Source organism: Filicampus tigris, chromosome 4, assembly GCF_054856515.1.
Source record: "Filicampus tigris isolate MCC_2025a chromosome 4, RoL_Ftig_1.0, whole genome shotgun sequence".
Taxonomy (NCBI): Eukaryota; Metazoa; Chordata; class Actinopteri; order Syngnathiformes; family Syngnathidae; genus Filicampus; species Filicampus tigris.
The window spans coordinates 19,113,948-19,127,223 of NC_141220.1; the positions used below are offsets into that span (position 1 = coordinate 19,113,948).

At 40.4% G+C, this 13,276-nt stretch overlaps 1 protein-coding gene across 7 annotated transcripts; it reads left to right on the top strand.

Moving 5' to 3' along the window:
• The first annotated feature begins 923 nt into the window (after positions 1-923).
• LOC147148809 (tryptophan 5-hydroxylase 1) lies at positions 924-12,562 on the top strand. Of its 7 annotated transcripts, none has more exons than XM_086027299.1 (17): positions 924-1,357; positions 1,858-2,010; positions 2,792-2,852; positions 2,931-3,044; positions 3,135-3,197; positions 6,823-6,928; positions 7,651-7,726; positions 9,245-9,376; positions 9,569-9,752; positions 9,834-9,934; positions 10,012-10,079; positions 10,160-10,356; positions 10,427-10,562; positions 10,632-10,758; positions 10,845-10,940; positions 11,783-11,916; positions 12,003-12,562. In XM_086027299.1, the coding sequence occupies exons 2-17, from the start codon at positions 1,972-1,974 to the stop codon at positions 12,175-12,177; spliced, it is 1,809 nt and encodes a 602-aa protein (XP_085883425.1). In that variant the 5' UTR covers positions 924-1,357; positions 1,858-1,971; the 3' UTR covers positions 12,178-12,562. The 7 variants fall into 7 exon arrangements, with proteins under 7 accessions (XP_085883425.1, XP_085883426.1, XP_085883424.1 ...); XM_086027300.1 differs by having other exon boundaries at positions 9,599-9,752; XM_086027298.1 differs by having other exon boundaries at positions 9,569-9,934.
• The last annotated feature ends 714 nt before the right edge of the window (positions 12,563-13,276 follow it).

Consider the following 13,276-nt stretch of genomic DNA (forward strand, 5'->3'; position numbering starts at 1 on the left):
AGGATGTATGCAAATATTTTTAAAAAAAAATATTTATTGGGTCAAAAATGTGTTTGACTTCTTTGTCTCAACTGGGTAAAAATCATTATAATTTGTATTGTAGTATGTACTGCATGTATATGCATATTTGTAGTCATTTATTGGATTAAATTAAAATACGGTTTCAATCACCTTTTGGAATTCTAGTTCAAGGACAGGATTGGAAACATAATTTTAAAAAAGTCATGTACCAATTTACAAACCACTGCTTGCGTTGGAAGTACTGCACAATACTATTGCATAACCTTTTTTTCATTGATGTACCCTATGTGAAATATTGTTTTAAACCAAGTACCTCCTAACCAGCGCAAAGCATTTTTGGATTAAAAAAAAAAAGAAAGACTTAAGACAGTGCTGTGCGATCACTTTGGAATACCATTTGTAGTCATATCTCTATAACTATTTTGAAATGATAAATAATAAAAACAATTATAAATAAAGATTTGTGCACGTAAACATATTTGTCAACATAAGCGCCCTTCTTTGGGATCATTGTAAAGATCTATTCTCAAAAAGAAACAATGAATTTTATTCTAAATAAAAACAGATATGCCTAAAGAAATATATATTTTAAAATGTGTACTTAATCATTAAAAAGACGACTGACAACATTAACAATTGTCATCAGCGAATATTGCACTGTTGCACTCATTGTGAGTGCAAATTTGTTTGTCTATTGTGCCCTGCGATTTTCTGACAATCAATTCAGAATATACACCGCCTGGCGCCTACTGCGCGATAGATAGATATTGGGATAGGCTCCAGCATGCCCGCGAACCATGGGAGGATAAGCAATTTGGATAATGGATGGATTGGATGGATGGCATAAATGACAATGTCCGACAGTGTCGCGAATCATTCCAACGCACTAATTTACGGCCCATGGCAACTCCCTCGCGGCAGTGTTGTTTACTCGCCTGGGTAAATTTGTAACATCATCAATATATACATTTGGAGTTAGTTGTGTTTTTATTAAGTTTCATGAATGCGTCGTGCGCTTTGATGAATTCAACCATGCTCTTTTTGTACTGTTATCTTAAAATTCGTTGAAAATGATTGAGCTTCCACGCTATACGTAACTTATGCGGCGAGCAAACAGAATTCAAGAAATGTTTGGACACAATAAAGCTGTTTTTAAAAAGCTCGTGGTTGACAGCGAACGATGAATATGTCTGTCAGGGGGCCAACAGTTACGGGCAACATGGTCAGGGACACGAGGAGGACCAGGCAGTCCCGAGGCTCTCGAACAAGGCTGCTCTGCAAGGAAGAACAGTCCAAGCCGTTTGCGGTGGCGGGGGACACACAGTGGTTGTCACTGGTACGTCACCAATATTAAAATCAAGCAAGTCTTTACATGGGTTAAAAACAAGAACAAACGTCAAGTCATACAGTCTTGCCCATTCACAACTTGGATTGGTTAGCTGAGCTCAGCACACTCAAATAGTTTTTAATGCTCCAAATAGTCTCTTTGTTAAACTGTGATACTTTGTCTTCTCAATTAAACACGTAACCTTACCGATGATAGCTTTGTTAATGTTTTTGACTAGCTATGTGTTAACCTTTTTTACACCGGTTTCATGTAAAGACATATTTAAACTTATTTAGATTTTTCATAAGTTTTAGCCTAGCAAGAGCCTTACATCTGGCTCAAGTCAAGTCATGTGACTCGAGTCTCGCACCTCTTATTAAGTGTATGTGTCCTCCTCTCATGATGGATCAGTTTTTCAATTAGTGTAGTTTGTGAAAGGGTTTTCAGGGCGCATATTAAAAAAAAAAAAGAGGGTAAACAAAGTTTCACCATCATGTGCTTTTGTACAGACGGTGGAGAGGCGTTTGTGTGTGGGCAAAATCACAGAGGCCAGCTTGGACTTGGCCACACTGCCAGCTGCTCAACACTTCACCACTGCTCAGTCCTGAATCAGAGGTTCACAAATGTTTCCTGTGGCTGGGATTTTACTCTTCTTCTTACCGGTGATTAATGAAAGCATTTCACTTTTGACACACTTTAGTTCTTTTCACTAATTTCCCTGATGTGTGGTTTTCTGCCTTAGACTGCGATAGACAGAGAAGGTGGGATGATTTTAGTTTTTCCTACCTGGGCCTATGTGGATCCCTGACACATTTACATTAATAACAAATTGCATATTGAGAAAGCAAGAATTATGGCATCACTATACTCTTTTTCACACACACAAATTCAAATATTCGGTTATTTCTGTGTTTACACTCTGGGGAAAAAAAACTAAATATGAATTCCCCACATCAGGATGAAACAGCATGACTTTTTACAGTTAAGCCGTGGAAACATGCCAATAATTCCAGTACAGTACTAATCATCTTTTTTCACACAGATTGTGCTAATTTATTAGCGTGTGGCACTCCGCAGAACTGGTGCTCATTTAGGTGAGCACATAAGAGATGCGGCCATTATGTTTTTTTCTTTGCTTTTGTTCAAATGGAATAGAAAAACAGTGGTCACTGATCTTTGTGAAGAGCAATATCCTTACTTGCCACAATATGAGGTACATCAGCACTATCCAGTGAGAGCTAATAATACAAGCACGGGATATATCAATTCATGAAGTTAAATAGAGTTGTACTGAGTAGAGCCAAGGTCCAACAACTCTCAATATGGCGGGAACCTGCATTATGATGTGATGTTAACTTACTAGCTCTGACACTATCAATCAAAACTGAGCATTTTTTTCGAAATATGTTATTTTAGATCAAATTGAATGTTGCTCTTTCTTAGGGTCTGAAGCAGTGTGTGGTGAACGTTGCCGCTGGCCTGCGGCACGCTCTTGCAATCACAGGTATACACTATAAACGGATCACTGTGTTTACTCTCAGTAATAAATAATGCCCAATCTCATCCTCTGTTCTGCTCCCAGATTCAGGATGCGTCTACAAGTGGGGGACAGGTCTCCGTAGCCTTGCCAAGAGAGCACTGAGTCCAGACCCTGTTCCGTCACACCTCAACTCCAAAGTTCCTTCTCTGGTGCCAGGTGAGAAAAATGCTGGTTAACACAAAGGAGAGGACTGATGCCTAGCTTGATATTTGTTGTGGTGACAGGATTGTTTTGGGTATGTTGCAGGTCTGGACCAGAAGATGCCTCGTGTTGTCGCAGCGGGCTCAGCACTTTGTGTGTGCCTAACAGGTATCGCTTGATCCACAATGCACCACGCATTGGTTAAAAATTTGAAGAATAAAGAAAGGGCAACTATGATAGTGTCTTGGTATACGATAGCCCCAATTTATGACTTTTTGAGTATGAGCCCTTCAGATATTTTTTTTTTCTCTTTTTGCACTTTGACTTCCAAACAGAAATGTGAAGTTCTAGTGTTGTAGCAAACACCAGTTTGGCATAGTGCATAAATCTTCAAAAGAAGAGGCTTCCAAGTTGTTTAATGCACCTCCCAATTAAAGTTTAAACCAGGGGCCTCAAAAACAATTTTCTCCTTTTTATTTTTTTCCTCGTTTCTAATTCATGTAAAACTATCGGAACACCTCATGGCCCGAGGGGCGAATGACGAGGACGCTCCATAGACATATCTATCTACGTATCTATCTACCTGTTTATCTGCACACAGAGACATACGATAGAGGTCCCTCTTAGCCAATGGGATGCCAGAAAGATGCTAGGCTAGCCAATGGCCGAGCAGCTATGAGTATGTTTTGTTCAGGAAACTCAGGAGCTGCGAGTGACAGCCCATACTGTATTTTTACCTTCCGTATCTTGAAATTTCTTTCGTAATAAGAGGCAATATTTTCCTGTTGAGGAGTTTTGTAACTTGAAAATTTCGTATGAAGAGACGTTCATAAGTAGAGGTACCACTGTATTACTATATGTTTTTATATGGTACTATATTATTTACCTTAAGAACGAAAATTAAACTCAGATGCCAAGACACCACTCTACAATAGCTTCTAAGTTCCCATCTTTGCATTGCTGAATAGTTCACTAAGCCTCATAAGTACATTAATAAGTAGCGTTGTCAAGAGACTATAATTTAAAAGTATATATGTGTGTATAATTGCATTTCAAATATTTTTCCAGTGTGACTATAGCAGGTGTTTACAATTGCAGCTCTGCCCTTTCCTTGTCCTCGTGTACACGACGCTTGTCACCAAGTAGCAATGCGCTGTTTGCTGGGGAATGAAAGAATTAGAGACAGGGGGAAGTGCATGTAAGCAGATCATTCACTATTCTCATTAGTTGTTGTTCAAACAAGAGCAAGGATTATGTGAAAAGAACGGAATTCTATTCACCAAACAGTAATCATCCAGAGGACCTTAAGTTCGCAGTGGAAATTGGTGTCACAAAATTATCTATCTTCAATATCACTTGTCCTGACAGGTGACCTGAAAATGCAAATTCTACACAGGATTGTCTGAGCCGAATTTTGTACCTGTATACCTCTTGACTGTGAGGCAAATGTACTTACCACTAGGTCACCGTACGACCTCAAATTTAGGCTTAAACCACAAAACCGTGCAGTTGAGTGCACTGGTATACTGTAATAATAGTAGTATTTTTCCGATTCCATTTTTAATACATTCACATCATGGTTTCAGAAACATTAAAGTCAAAGTCAACCCAAACATATTTTGTTTCCAGAATATGTTCTATGCAGGCCCGAACACTGAATTCTGATTAATATTGCATTTGTGGAATATGAGAAATCCACCGGTTTTTAGCTAGCTCAGGGGGCGGCCATTTTGTCACTTCTGTCGACTGAAGATGACATCAAAGTTGCTCAGGGCTCAGATAATGACCAATCATGGCTCAGCTTCAGAAAACAGGTGAGCCGTGATTGGTGATTACCTGAGCCCTGGGCAACTTCAATGTCATCTTCAGTCGACAAAAGTGACAAAATGGCCGCCCCCTGAGATGGCTAAAAGTGGGTATATTTTGCTGCTTAATTTATATTCCACAATGCAATGTTTATCGAAATGCCTTGTCTCAACTAGTGGGCCTGCATAGAACATATTCTGGAAAAAAATGTGTTTGGGTTGACTTCTACTTTAATTAAATTAAAAGTTTAACATATTTGTTAGGGGCTGGTGGCATTGACAGGGGCTTAGATCTGTGTTGATATCTTCTACTTGGTGAATTATTAGTGTGTTATAGAGCTTTCCAATATCCAGTCACTTATAGTGAGATTTTATTTTGTAATGAAATTGTTGGGCAGCGCCTTGAGTGTGATTAGCCATCCAAATCTCCTGAGGCTTGATGCTCAGACACGGACTAAATCCTTCCTGATTAAAGTGAACAGAACTGGGACAGACTCACGCTCAGACACACTGCGACACAACATCCCAGAGAAGAAAGTCATGCTAATTTGTATTTAGTGATTCTAAAAAGTAAAAACCTCACATCATCAAGTTTTGCCATATATTGGGGCAACGGTGGCACTGTAGTAGTGTGGCTAATGAGGGACATCTTTGTTGCCTCGAGTAGGTTGTGTGTCATAAATGAGATCTATGAATGTAACTATGAAATACTATCTCATTATGTGACTTTGGAGAAGTCGAAGAACCTCACCGGGAAGTGAAAAATCAATACTGGGGTCTTGTTTTCAAGATCGCTCATAACTTGGATGCACATATGTGTATCGAAGACAAACAATATGAACATCCTAGTTCACCAAGACTAATTTATTCATACACTATTGATTTAATTCTATTATATGTTTGAAGTTAGCCACCTTATTCACTAGGTGCAGTCTGGGCCTTAAGCAACTGTCAGTCGGTGTCAAGCAAGTGCACATCATTAAAGGAACACACTGAAGCACAAAGAAGTACACATAATGACATCTCTTCCTTGTCAAAACAGGTGATCAGAAGCCACATGATGCCTGAAAGTGTGTTTTTAAATAGATCCCAGGCAACCTCACCTTAGTGTTTGTGCATCATTAGGTAATACTTGTTATATATAGTCTTGCAGGTGAAAGAAATGCTCAGAATATGGTTATCAGTTGTATGTGCCAGTTATACAGTGAATTCAGGGGACTAGCATAAAAAATGAAACATCATTTCAATGTGGTTATGGTCAGGTAACAGAGTACTTGTTACCCGCAGGTACGTCATCTTTTCTGCTAAAATAATTATTTTGGCCATTAAATTGATTTTTTTTTTATTCAAATAATCACAATTCAACCTATGATGTAATAAGTTTGTTTTCTCTGTAAAATGTGATAAGAACGGCTTGGAGCCGTAGTCATAAGTCTTAGCATGGCTTAGTCTTTAAACTGTACAAAATGATTATGCATTTATTTATTTCTGTGTGTTTTACAGCCCCAACAATTAATATCCTGTTTGCGCATCCATAATTGTTTCCTTTAGTATATATGAGCAGAGACTCCGTGTGCACAGGGAATCCTGATTTCCAGAGCTGGGCAGTCCGTCCCTGGACCGGCCGAGCTAATTTTTATGAATAAGGGCGGGCGGTCGCGGCCACAAGGGTACCCAGGTCAAGGGTGGAAGGTCGCAGCCGGACCGACAAAAAAGGGTCAAGTGCCCAGCTCTGCTGATTTCTAATGTATTAATGTTCAAGACAGGTTTGTTTTAAATGCTATAATAGACCATCATTTAGCCCGTGTGTTCCCTAAATAGCATTTAAAACATACATCCGTAAATGCTCACATCATTGTTGACCGCTGTTTGCATTAGAAATAATATCTAGAATAAGTGCTGTTCTGGGTTCAGCTCTGACGGGAGGAAGTTGGCCCCGCTGCTTCCTCAATTGTGTAAACCATTTGCCCCTGTCACGGGTGACACAGGCCAGGACCACCTGAGACGGCAGCATGTGCATCAGCCACATGTACCACCACACATCACAGGAACAGCCCACCACAGTCGTCATCTCCTCTTGTTCGTCTACAGTCGGTGAGACTGGCCGTGTTGTTTTAAGGATCTCATAAGTCTTGCACTCATTTTAATTGGTCTTTTTCACTGAGTGCCTCGATCTTATTAAAAGGCTCACTGCGTTAGAGAAAGCAAAACACGTAGATTACCGGTGTCATGTGCACCCAAACCCGGAGCTGCTTACAGTGCAGAGCGGTGGATTTTTAAGGGGGTGGGGGTGTCGAGGGCATATTGGGATCACTGCACAATGAAGGCAGGTGGTCCACACTCTTAAATCCTCTTAAACCTTGACCTCCTCTTAGGTTAAAGTACAGGAATGGCCTATAAAACAAGAAGGTTTTCGAGCATCAATCGTCTGTGTTTCAACATGTTTGATCTCAACATGATTATTTTCATATGCATCATAAATGACTTATCAACCATGCCAAACGTTTTTTTTGTTTGCCAAAATCAGGCTTTGTGATTCTTCTCAAACCTTAAAAAAAATAGATAGCACTTTTTTTCCCACCCAAATTACGTAAGTGATGCTGCTTATTTTTCATTTGCTGCTGTCCCTGAGATTATTGCCCTCCTAAGCCCCCTCCTCATGCTCTCTGTGGTTAAATAGCAAAGCGTGCTGCTTCTCAGGGTTACACATCCTACTTTACATAGAGGGGGTTACACAGATAATCCACCTGCTACGACTGAATAAATAAAGTAGAGGTGGATAAAGCCAAGCTGCACTTTGAAATGTACTCCAACAGGATTGACGGACCTCGAAGGGGGAGATCGTTTGACTCCATGAATATTGCCTATGAAGAAAACCTACTCAACAATGAGGTAAGAAAGTCATTTATTGTCATTCTTTTGACCAGAGGGTGAAGATGCTTTGTCACATAGTCTGAGCAAGGTCATGAGCAATCTGGCACAGGTTCATTTGAGAGTTTTTAGCTTTGTTTTTTTCTTCTACAATTAAATCAATTGAATAGTCACTTATTTTAATGGACAACACACAAATGGAGGGGGACTCTGAGTGGGGGCAAAACAATAATATAAGAATTGCAACCTCCATGCAAATAGTTCACAGCAAATGTTTAATGTTGCTTTTACCTATTTTCATAGCCTTTTTAACACATTTTATTTTGAAATACTTTTCATTCAGCCTGCAAAATCAATAGTGACATACAATGCAGATAATATTGTTTTTTTGTTTTTGTTTTTTTTAAACCATTCTATTTGCCATGGACAAACTGCATGAAGTGAAATTGGGAGTATGAGCATCTGCAACCCAAATCATAGTGTTTCTAGCAGATTATTTACAGTAAAGTATGTACTATTCCACACTGAGTGGCATAGGCTTTCCCTTACTCTAAAAGCGATTGCTGCAAGCCGATTTGAGGAAACAGACAAGCTCATCGCGGTTACACTGAGACGCAAAGAGTTGACCCTGGACAACCTGATCCAGTGATGTTTTCAGGGGCTCTACAGACATGGATCCGCTGAAAAATACTCACCCGGGTGGTCTGTACAGTGACCAGATCCAAACTCACCAGCTGTTGGACAGGGAGTATGCTTTTGGGGGACAATGTGGGACGCAGCTGATGTTAGCGACGGACACCAAAAATGCATATGACACAGCTTGTCAACAAGACAGAATTGCAGTTACAAAAATACAACACAAACTGCTAATAAAAAGGTAAATCTCTGAGACATTAATTTCAATAGGTCACAGGGGCGGAGCCAGAACGTGGCTAATGGGTGGGCCTGGAAAAATCAGGGTGGGCCTGAATATTTCTCTCACTGAGTACAATCGTCCTGTCCCGACATCGTATATTCAAATAAAATGACAAACTGAATAATATGGAGTTCAGATCCTCCTTAGACAACCACAATTATGCCATTCTTAATATTCAATACAAGATTTTTTTTAAAATGTAATGTTTTTAGCGGGAGGGGGGTTTGGCGGTTGTATTGGACATTCATCAGTGTTTTGGGAGAATTTTCAGCATTTAATTGTTATTTTTCCCGATGCATTTCAATGGGCGTCATTTATACATGAATTTCGGCTATTTGTGGGCCAGGCCGGTCCTAATCCCCCACGAATAGTGCGGGTCGACTGTACAGTAAATAAGTTGTTTAAATAGATTGGTCTATTTTCTGATCAGATCATGATCTGGTATAATTATTTTATTTTATTTTTTTACTCACCGATAAGCTCCAGAATCCTGATCATGTAAAGTCTAGCTAAAACTATGGTGAGATTACACCAAGAAAAGTTGCTAATTCCTTTGTGCCTCAAATTGGATATCTTTCATGGTACATCGTTTCAGTATAACGATCAATAATTACTGTTTCCAGATAAACAAATCAACCTTCACAAAAATAGAAGAAAACACAGAGAAGAATACACCAGAGAAAGGCAGTGCAACAATTATCTTTTCCCTCAAGAATGAAGTGGGAGGACTTGTAAAGGCACTCAAACTCTTCCAAGTATGTACACGTTTTCATATTCATATGGAGTGTTCAATTCTTTAACTGGTGTTTGACAATCCACGCCATACAGGGCATACTGGGGTTTGTGTATAGTGGAATAATATTTGTATTTAGTTGACAGCCACATTTACAACACATTCGAATCACAGTTTAATTGGAAGGTACAGTGATTCTTATAATGGGTTGCAGGAAAATCACGTCAACCTTGTGCACATTGAGTCCAGGAAATCCAGAAGGCGCAACTCAGAGTTTGAAATCGTTGTGGACTTCGACAGCAACCACAAACAACTCAATGAAATCATCCAGCTGCTGCGGAAGTATGTGAGCGTGGTGGACATGGAGCCTCCGGATAATTCCTGTTTACAGGAGGAAGGTACAAGTCACATACGGATCTTAGGACCCCACCTAATGCAGGTTGTCAATCACTTTCTAATTCACTTAAGTGTCCACCCAGATATGCATCATGTACCGTGGTTCCCAAAGAAAATATCTGACTTGGACAAGTGTGCTAATCGTGTCCTGATGTATGGTTCGGATTTGGATGCTGACCATCCGGTATGTAGGACCAAGTTCATCTAGTTACGCTCTTACACTTTTCAGGTCTTCTCATTTGTTGTATTATACTACTACAGGGTTTCAAGGACAATGTCTACCGCAAAAGAAGAAAGTACTTTGCAGATCTTGCTATGGCCTACAAACAGTAAGCTTTTGCTAAGTCTCGTTTAGGAATTAAGTGGATGTTTTTCTTGCAATTGACGGAGGATTTCCTGTTTTCCGCAGCGGTGAGCCGATTCCTCGCATAGAGTTCACAGAGGAGGAAGTGAAGACTTGGGGTGTTGTGTACAGAGAGCTCAACAAGTTGTACCCCAACCATGCTTGTAGGGAATACTTGAAAAACCTGCCACTGCTGTCCAAATACTGCGGATGTCGAGAAGACAACATTCCCCAACTGGAAGACGTCTCTCGCTTCCTCAGGGGTGAGTTTCATTTCATCTATGTATGCCATTATATTGATTTTGAAATCCTAAAACCTCTTGTGTACTCCAGAACGCACTGGGTTTACCATCAGGCCAGTGGCTGGTTACCTGTCCCCTCGTGACTTCCTGGCCGGTTTGGCCTTCCGTGTTTTCCACTGCACCCAGTATGTGCGACACAGTTCTGACCCCTTATACACCCCTGAGCCGTGAGTATTACACAGCATGCAAATGTGGAGAAGAAAGCAGGCATTCATGAAAAACTGGTTATTATCCAGGGACACGTGTCACGAGCTGCTGGGTCACGTCCCCCTACTGGCAGAGCCCAGTTTCGCACAATTTTCCCAGGAGATCGGCCTGGCTTCATTGGGAGCCTCAGACGACTCTGTTCAGAAACTGGCCACAGTGAGTGACCTTGCTAATGCCTGCAATTCAATCAGCACTTTCGTGCTGTATTTTCATGACATCTTTTTTTTCCTTTTTTGTTTCAGTGTTATTTTTTCACAGTGGAGTTTGGCCTATGCAAACAGGAAGGACAGCTGAGAGCCTATGGGGCTGGGCTGCTATCATCCATCAGTGAGTTTAAGGTAAAAGCACATTCTCCAGCACACCCTCCAAGGACTTCAAAACATAGGCTGCGTCCTCCGGAGCCTCCATGGAGTGCATATACCGTGGCGAATTTGGACAGGTTGTTGAGCTCAGCCGTGTGTGGATGAAGCGGAAACAGAAAATACAGTCTGTCACTCACTCGTGAATCTTAGCAAACGACCAATCAGCAGCCAGTGTCAGGCGGGGGAGGGACTTTACTAAATGTACTGCCATTCTATTGCCGCTCACGAATGAGTCAATGTAGAAAAAGAGCGGCATAAGACGGCATAGAAGAAGAGTAGTGCAATGTAGGCTACGAAAGTGTGCTCCGAAGCAGCCTTCGCTCAGGGCCATCTCCATGGAAACAAAGGTGAGATTTGAAGTCTAGATTTGAAGGCTGCGTGAATTTGGATGAATTTGAATTTGCATGCGGTCACGGCGCATCGGAAGTTACGTCATGTGGCCGACAAATTCACCCTTTGAAAGTAAAGTCATTCCCAGGGAGTCGAATGATCATTGCCAGCCTTCTCTGCCATGCCTTCATACACTCCTGATAGAATTCTTCCAGGATTCTCCGCAGCCCCGTCGTTACGCCCATATTTATGTCGTTGATGTCTTTAAAACAGATCTCCTTGATCATGGGGAAAAAGGAAATTAATTACATGGAGACAGGTTGATTGACTCTGTAAAGTGCTCCAGCACACAGATTTTTTGTGCAACAGTCTTTAAACAAGACAGTGTTAATAAGATTTCGGATTAAAGGTCCTTGCCTGTGAACCCCAGAGATAACAGATTCAATCAAATGTCTACCGCTGCTAACGTGTATTATTCTCTTTTGCAGCATGCACTCTCTGGAAAATCAAGTATCACGCCATTTGACCCCAAAGTAACATCCAAACAAGAATGCATCATTACAACCTTTCAGGATGTCTACTTTGTCTCAGACAGCTTTGAGGAGGCCAAAGTCAAAATGAGGTAAACCTGATCTACTTGTGAGTTTTCATCCGAATTTCGGATCATGATGACATATGAGTAAAGTTACATTATCTTGTTTCTTTCAGGGAGTTTGCCAAGACCATCAAGCGTCCATTCACAGTACGGTACAACCCCTACACCCAGAGTGTGGATGTGCTTAAAGACACTCCCAGCATCAACAGCGTTGTGGAGGAACTCCGACACGAGCTCGACATCGTGGGCGACGCTTTGAACCGCCTCAACAAGCAGCTCGGAGTCTGAAATTTCAAAACCGGCTTACAGTCCATTTGTGTCATACCCCCAAGCACTGCTCTAGACATGCTGCTTGTGTATCACCCTTTTCATTACAATGAATATGTGCTAATTTGAGCAAAAACAGCCTGTTGCCACTCCAGCGTACAGAGACACATATTATGACGTCAATGGATTGCACAAACCAAAAGAACACTGTTTTCATCCATTTGGCTTCTACCCTGTGACCTGCCTGTATGCTTTTGTACCAGGAATTCCCCTAAATTCAAGTCAACCCTGTTGTCCAACCTGCTGTTGTACATGAACTTGTGATGTTTTTTATTGTTTTGTTTCATTATCCAATTAATCTTCCTCACGCCAGTGATTGAATATAAAATGCACCTTTGTATTCTTATTGTGTATGTGTCATGCTTCTTTCTGTGCAATGTTGATGGAAATTATACAAGCAATGTAATGAAAGTATTTTGGTGGTGTATGCTGACAGATCTAGCCCTTGCACCCCTTCCAGTAATGGGCCTACATTTTAAAAAGTAAATATAATAAGAAGATATGAACCTGAAATGAAAAAAAAAATCTACAGATCAATATATAGACATAATTAATGGTGTATATAGGATGTATGCAAATATTTAAAAGTATATATATATATTTATTGTGTGTTTGACTTCTTTGCCTCAACTGGGTAAAAATCGTTTTAATTTGTATTTTCGTATGTACTGTATATATATGCATATTTGTAGTCATTTATTGGATTAAATTAAAATACTGTTTCAATCCATCCATAATTATCAACATAAGCGCCCTTCTTTGGGATCATTGTAAAGATCTATTCTCAAAAAGAAACCATTAATTTAATTCTAAATAAAAACAGACATGCTTGAAGAAATATATATCTTAAAATGTGTACCTAATCATTTAAAAGACGACTGACAACATTAACAATTGTCAACAGCGAATATTGCACTGTTGCACTGATTGTGAGTGCAAATTTGTTTGTCTATTGTGCCCTGCGATTTTCTGACAACCAATTCAGAGTGTACACCGCCTACTACACGAAGATATTCGGATAGGCTCCAGCATGCCCGCGAACCATGGGAGGATAAGCGAT

Excerpts from the sequence above, each read along its gene's own strand:
- LOC147148809 (XM_086027298.1), top strand. The coding sequence starts at position 1,972 with ATGTTTCCTGTGGCTGGGATTTTACTCTTCTTCTTACCG. Across the intron at positions 2,011-2,791 it reads TTTTACTCTTCTTCTTACCG|GGTCTGAAGCAGTGTGTGGT; the intron begins GTGATTAATGAA and ends GCTCTTTCTTAG. Across the intron at positions 2,853-2,930 it reads GCACGCTCTTGCAATCACAG|ATTCAGGATGCGTCTACAAG; the intron begins GTATACACTATA and ends TTCTGCTCCCAG.